We start from the raw sequence: 7,404 nt of genomic DNA on the forward strand, positions 1-7,404 counted from the left end.
CAAACCTTTTACAGAGTAGGTTTTAGAGCCATAGCAGGGGATTGGAACCCATAGCTGAAAATGCTTATTGTTGATATTGCATTAAAAACTTCAAAATTGTTTTCAAATTAAAAAAAAATAGTGTACACATGTGAACTGTAAATACCAGTAGCAATTTTTCATTAAGTCATTAATCTCATTAATTCATTAATAATATTTAAAAACAAAAGCAAATATTGTTTTAGGTTTCTACATAGGTAAGTTAAATAGACAAAATTAAACCTATAAGCATGGGGCAACACTAATACTTTAAACAAACAGGAACTAAATTAACAAGTATCAAGAACAAGTAAATTTAAACTTAAATTAAAAAGGGAATTTTTACGACAATTGACACATTATTGGCTTTTCCTGCTGATTCTAAGGCCTTAAGTCTTTACCCCTCCCCAGAAATCCCCCACGTAAAAAACGGAAAATAATTCCCTCACTCACAAAAATATCCCCTGCAGAAACTACTCCCCGCAGAAAGTACCACCGTGGGAAATACCCCCATAGAATATACCCCCGCTAAAAATAACCTCGAAAAATAAACACCCCTCCCCCCAGCGGAAAATACCTCCGCGGAATATACAGTTTTTCATTGTTTCTTTCTACTATGCTCTCCTTATTTTTGGCTACCTCATAATTACAATATAGTCACCGAGGTACTTATGCATGTTTATAACTTAAACACGAAAGAAGTGAGTTTTGGTTATTGCTAATGAAATACAATAAAATAAGATGCAAATACAATTGTTTATAAACATGTTTTGGATATATTATTGCAAATTAAGGGGGGGTGGGGTGGGGGCAAAGTGGAGCATACATTCAATACGTTACTTAACCTAGGTCCCTCCCCCCCCCCGAAACCCCAAAAAACAATAGTTTTAATATTGCAAATGCTATGAGAAACCACGCTTTGCGATCCATTTCTCTATTGAAAATACCCGTTTGACTGGTTTCCTTTAGTGTTTCCCGATAAAGTATATAGCGGTGTGTAAGATATAATGTATAAGTACTGTCACCGATTAACCCTTCGGCCATCCATGCTCCAAATATAATTCTTATTGCAGTATCATTTTTATATCACCCCATCTAATGCCTAGATACGATAGCTATAGGCTACAAATCATATAACAATCATTTATTCCTTTTCTTTACAGTAACACAGGTTGGCATTATTAACCAACGATTCGTGATAAATAAGTCCAAAAATAAAGTAAAAATTGACAGGAAAACAATATTTTTTCTTTCAGCTGTAATGTAAATTTTCTTATGAATAGTATTTTTGGAATCACTTCCATTTAAATCCCCTATTCCCCGACCTTGTACATAGTCTATAGCTAAATTTTTTCTCATTAGGAGGGCAGGGGATGGTGCATTTTTTATGGTAAGAAGATTGTATTTAGTAGTTTTTCTTAAGAAGAAATAAATTATACCACAATTTCTTTAAAATCTTTTGTTTCTATCTCAGAATTAGCCTTCATACAGGGTAACTAATTGTTCAAGCATTAGAAGTTGCAAGGATAGGCCTAGATATTTAAACAAATTTACTTGGCTATCCCGAATTTGAGCAAAATATATTTCCGTAAAATTTTTTTGCCTAACTAACAGCTTTGCAAAACCGTAAAAAGATCCTAAAACTGCAGTTTAAAATATTACACCCACTGAAAATATTCTGCGGGTGAAGGGATCAAAATAATAATCGTGAGGGGAGTGCTGAGTGAATAAGTTTGAGGATAAATGGTGGTATGACAATTAAAATTCTCAGATAAAAAAGAAAAGAACTTAAATTTTACACACCGAATGAAACAAAAATTTAAATGGTAAGAATCCCTGGAAAAAGATCAATTCTGTCAATATGTTATACGTTCAGTCATTACTAAACATTAATACAATGTGTCCAAAATCAAAATAGCAAAAGAAAACCAACTTTAAACTGATGATTCGGCTTCCAAAACAATTATCCTTCTTTAGAAATTCAATTCCAAATCCAAAATCCAACTGAGCGGTCCGTTAAACAACTTTAAATATAGTTTTTGGCTAATTTTGTCAAGAACGTCTTGACCACGAATGATGAATGTGCAAGAAGCTTATAGCATTTGGAATACAGCTTTCAAAATGGTTTACCTGTAATCTACCTGCGGGGAAATGATACTTTTGTGATCATATGAAGAACCGTCTATACTTAAATTGTATCGGTCTGGTTTTTATGCAAAACAACATAGGAGACGGAAATTAACGAACAAGAGAGTAGTAAAAAATTATGGTATGTAAAAAAAATGTTTGCTAGGGATAGTCACTAGGGGGTGACACCGTGGTTGGGTGATTTTCGGGGAACCAAATTTTTATTCGGGGAGACACATAGATCTTTGGGGAAATCCCCAAAAGTTCGAGGATAGTGGAAGCCCTGCCTGGTACAGGGTTGCCAACTTTTCGGTTCATGAATATGTCCCCTGAGCATCCAAAATTATGTCATTCTTAGCCAAAATATGTCCATATTTCGTCTTAAATATGTCCAAAACATGTCCATCTTGAAATCTCAGAACCTATAGGTTATCTTTCTTATCAATTGGGATATTGACCAAAAGACGATTTGGAAACATCTTTCAAAGTGGCCAGTTAACATATAATTTGTTAAAAATGAAAAAAATCATTTATTACAAGCACAAAACTCATGAAAACCAGTAAACACTAAAAATAATTTGTGAGAGCTTAAGATTAGTCTTCTAACGAGAGCTCATCTTGAAATTTATGCTCAGCATGAGGGTCAGCCTTATTTCTTTCTTTGCTAGCTATTTGCCAATCGGAGTATTTCTTGCGCATTTCAGAAGGTAGAATCCAGGATTCCAGGGACGCTCCAGAACGCCAAATTAGTTTCTTGACATGCATTAAACAACTAGTTGTTTCCATTAGAAGCCAATTGTGTAATTTGGTTTTGATTTACCAAGTAGCGTAAACTGTCTTTCAGTAGCTGCTGAAGAGTGTGGCAGGCCACATAACGTTAGCATAAAATCACAAAGATCCTTGTATTTTTCTTTACCCTTGGCATCCTTACATTTTCTTAGGGCAGACCAGAAAACTGATGGATTTGCTTCTGCAGTGGTTAAGCGAGTAACATGTTCTTTTTTGTCGAAAATGGATTTCCAAAGTTCATCAAGATAGCTTCAGGCCTTCTCTTGTTGAAATTCGGTTTCCCCGAGCATGTGGTAAAACCGACTGATCAGAGACACAATGCTGTCACGCTCTCCACCAAGGACAATTTCAGGATCCAAAAGCGACAGTGCTTTCAATGTTTCGTCTTTGTGGTTGATTCTATTTCTGATTTGACTAACAAGTACGCCATGTACGCCATCTACCATGTACGCCAAACAATGCTCCCTAAAGCCAGCAAGTTCAATGTGACCCAATTTACTATTGTGCTTTTCCAGGTGCACCACAGTGTTTGGTCCAAAATTTAACTCTTCCATCGGGCGAAAATTTTCTTTGGTTAGACTCACTGGAAATGGGCTCTGCCTCTCAATCACAGAAGCTTTGATGAAACATCTAAGTATTGATTTTAAAAGTGTGCAGCTACTTTTTAGTAGCTGCACACTTTTTTGTGTGCAGCTACTTTTTATTTTTTACTTTTTAGTAAAAAGTAAACTTTTTTACTAAAAAGTATCTTTTTACAAAAAAGTACTAGTCTAAAAGTACAATCTTTTGTACGTAAAAGTACTAATCTTTTTACTAAAAAGTAAAAAGCTACTTTTTACTCTTCAATGTGCAGCTACTTTTTAGTAGCAGCAAACATTATCAAGTCCCTGAGAAAAGGTTCAAGATCATCAGGTAAAGCTTTCACTGCATAACTTGCACACAGTGCCATTGAATGGCTGGTACAACCCAAAACAAACAGGCTTGGTACGTCATATTTAAGCTGTACTCCAAGACCTCCAAGAGTTCCAGTGTTCACTGAAGCGGTGTCAAAAGCAAAACCTATCATGTTGTTTTTTGGTATCTCTTCTTTTTCTAAGTAATTTTCGATGATAGTTTTTAGCCCATGGCTCGAGGCGTCCTCTACTTCTAGTAGACCAAGAAATTTCTCACGAACATTGTCAGTAAAACAGTTCCAATATTTAACAATCAATACAAGCCACTTTGTAGTTGTTGAATCAGTTGTTTCATCAATGATAAGGGAGAATTTCGAGACTCTCAGAGACTTACGAAGTTCTTCTCTTTCATATGGAGCTAGAACGTGCTTAATAATTCCAGCGCTTATAGTCCTTTTCATCTTCATTGCCTTCCCAATTTGGGAATCAGGAGCACAAGCTTTGAGAACTGGAATTAGACTGTTTGCCTTCAAAAATGATGTGTCTTCATTAGCGAACCATGCAGCCAGTCTTATTTGAGAGTTGATGATATCAGACTCTGTGCCCATGCGTTCTCTACCAAACTCAGAAACACTGGTTGTGAGTTGTACAGCACGAATTTCTTCCAAGTGTGAGTTACTACGAGAGTGAAGCAACATCTTGGTCTTTGTTCCTTTGAGCGGCTTCAAACTGCACCAAGGCTTGTTTCTGTCATAAGTTGATCATGTAATAAATGCTCTAAGGTCATTATCTTCTTCCCAAGGTTTACTCTATTGACGATTGCGGGTGTTGACACTCACAGGCATAGTTTTTCCTTGTTTTATTCCTTAACTTGTTTGCCTTTGAAAGTGGAAAATTTGGCGTAACAATTTCCTCATTGATTTCTTCATTGGAAGAACTGAAATTTTTTTCCACTGAAGTGATTTCGGACGGCTCAGCTATGTAATCTCTAGCAGCACTGACAAAAAGCTATTGTTCATCTCGTGAGCCAACACCTACTTCCCTCTTAAGATTTTGGACATTGCTTTCTTGACACTTCTTGAGGCTGGAGAAAAATTGAAGACTCAAAAGACTGGTATACATTCTTGGTGCTTGATGTAAATTCAGTGTTGTCTGTGCTTTCATGAAAAGAAGCTTGGCATTTATTTTTAGCACAAATATCGGGAGTAGAGGTTGTGTCTGGTTGCGAAACTTCACACCAAGATGTTATTCCTTCTTTAGATTTTTTGATAATAGGTTTGAAAAATCCTTCTATTATCTGTTGATATCCTCTCTTAGACATATTTGACAAGATACCTAAATGACAGAACACAACTTTAAATAAGAATCATGCAGGACAAGTTAATTAATAAAAAACAAGAAAAACACGTTTTTTGAAGAAAGTAAATAGCCGAGTGGTGATAATTTCTATTATCATGACATCGATTTGTATCGATGTCATTGTAGAATTGACTAGCCCTTTCAAAGTTTCCACTCGGCATGCAACAATATTAGGAAGTAAAAACGGTTTCAAGATGTAAGTAGAAAATACGTAGTTTAGGTATAAATTAGTTGAAGAATTCTGAAAAAACTAGACTTTCCGAGGCTCACATAAAGCTATGCTCATATAAATGATTTTAATTGTAAAAATAGCTCAAAAAAAGAATGGAATAATATTTTATAAAATGCTGGCAACGCAAGCCTAATATGTAAAGGCAGCTTCATTTAAAAACACTGTTTCACATTTCTACTACTTGATCAAAATAGTCAACTACTTGAGCATTTTGAAGCTTTCGCCATGGATTTAACCCACTTCAAATGTCTTTTAAGTGAATTGTGAACGACAGTGTGGATGTGGCTGCCCTTTGGTTTTAGTCCACATTTTGTTTGAAGAGTGACACAAAGCGCAACAATGGCTAGCCGATTGTGATTTTCAGTCTAGATCGTTTTTAAGAGACTAAAAGGTCTTTCTACTACAACTTTTGAAAATGGCAGATAGAAGAGAAATTCGGCTTTTTTCAAAATGTTTTCAAATTAATTACGTCCAGTAGTCATTTTTTATTTATATTGCAACGTTGCAAACGATCTCATTCTATATACTGGGAAATACTTTCCAAGAATTTTTACAAATTTTTATTATTGAGTCTAGAAGCCTAAACTTACAGTAAAATTCTAAGCTTAAGAAAAAATTCAACGTGTTCACGCGCGAAAATGAGACAATATTTTCTTATTAAATTTCGAAGGTTTTTCCAACCTCTTGAAAGGAGTTTATCCGTAACAGTATATATTTTTTTCTGTTTTGTAAACATGACCTTATTTTTAAAGATTTACAGGCTTCAATAACATCCTCAAATTGTCTTTTTATCGTCAATATTGGCAGAGTTGGAGGTGACAAAGGAAAAATTAACTACAGCATCCCCTCCCGACTCAAATATAAGCAAAAAGTGGGCAATCCCCTCGCCAAACTTCAATGGTTATGAGACAAAACCGTTTTTTGATTACATTATCTCGAGTACAGGTACAGCCCAATACCTACCAGAGTCTGCAACCCTCCCTGAGACGAGAAACCTTTCCTGTTACGGAATTTGCAGAATCAGATGGGGTCTAAAACCAAGTGTCACCTTATTCAGAAAAGAAGAGGCACTCAAGTTCATACCACTCACCTAACACAGTCGTTAGCAGCGTTTCAGCAGTTCGTGGCACCGAACTATAAGTAAGGGGCGAACCGGCTCAATAGTAACCGAAACTCTAAAAAACGGAATTTTGATACCAATAGATACATAAAAAGATTTCCTAGCATTATTTAAAAAAAGAAGAAATTAAATAAAAAAACACTTTTTTCAAGTGAAATTAAGGAGCAACATTAAAACTTCAAACAAACAGAAATTAATACGTACATGATTGCGTTCCCTCCCTAGTCATTACCTCGCTCTTTTCGCTAAAGTTTTTTTTTTACTTTCATCAGAGCTATTTATTCTAATTAACGGCCTTTGTGATTAAGGGGTCATTCTTAGAAAACTAAAACAAAATTTGAACTTGGAGTAAAGAGCGAGGTATTGACTAGGGGGCGAACCCCCTAATATAGGTAATAAAAATTTACGAATACAGAAGTTCGTTACGTAAGTTAATTCGCAAGTTAAGTCAGATCAAAATTTCGAGAAAGCCATTTAGCCAAAAAAAGTAAAATTAATATACACATTTTGTTTTAGTTATTCATGTACGATATATACATACATATATATATATATATATATATATATATATATATATATATATATATATATATATATATATATATATATATATATATATATATATATATATATATATATATATATATATATATATATATATATATATATATATATATATATATATATATATATATATATATATATATATATATATAAAGCCAAAGGTTTAAATTCATCCCTTGGTAAAATATACAAAAGTATTCGCAATAGGAGTTGTTGTTATGTTGTAACCGATCCTGAACAATTTGCTTGAGATTGTTTGTAAATGAATCAAATTTCTTTTACAATCACTGGTCCAGACATGG

The 7,404-nt window shown here is 34.4% G+C and overlaps 1 protein-coding gene across 1 annotated transcript; it reads right to left on the minus strand.

The window, feature by feature from the left end:
* Positions 1 to 3,787: 3,787 nt before the first annotated feature.
* On the minus strand, positions 3,788 to 4,525 carry LOC148938970 (uncharacterized). Its single transcript, XM_089107413.1, has one exon. It carries the CDS (start codon positions 4,523 to 4,525, stop codon positions 3,788 to 3,790), a length of 738 nt encoding a protein of 245 aa, XP_088963539.1.
* Between the last annotated feature and the right edge of the window lie 2,879 nt (positions 4,526 to 7,404).

The sequence above is a fragment of the Artemia sp. Qi Xiang Cuo genome, unplaced genomic scaffold, assembly GCF_049724085.1.
Source record: "Artemia sp. Qi Xiang Cuo unplaced genomic scaffold, ASM4972408v1 HiC_scaffold_23, whole genome shotgun sequence".
Classification (NCBI taxonomy): domain Eukaryota; kingdom Metazoa; phylum Arthropoda; class Branchiopoda; order Anostraca; family Artemiidae; genus Artemia; species Artemia sp. Qi Xiang Cuo.

Bases quoted from the DNA above. Each gene is read 5' to 3' on its own strand.
- LOC148938970 (XM_089107413.1), bottom strand. From the start codon at position 4,525: ATGTTGCTTCACTCTCGTAGTAACTCACACTTGGAAGAAATTCGTGCT.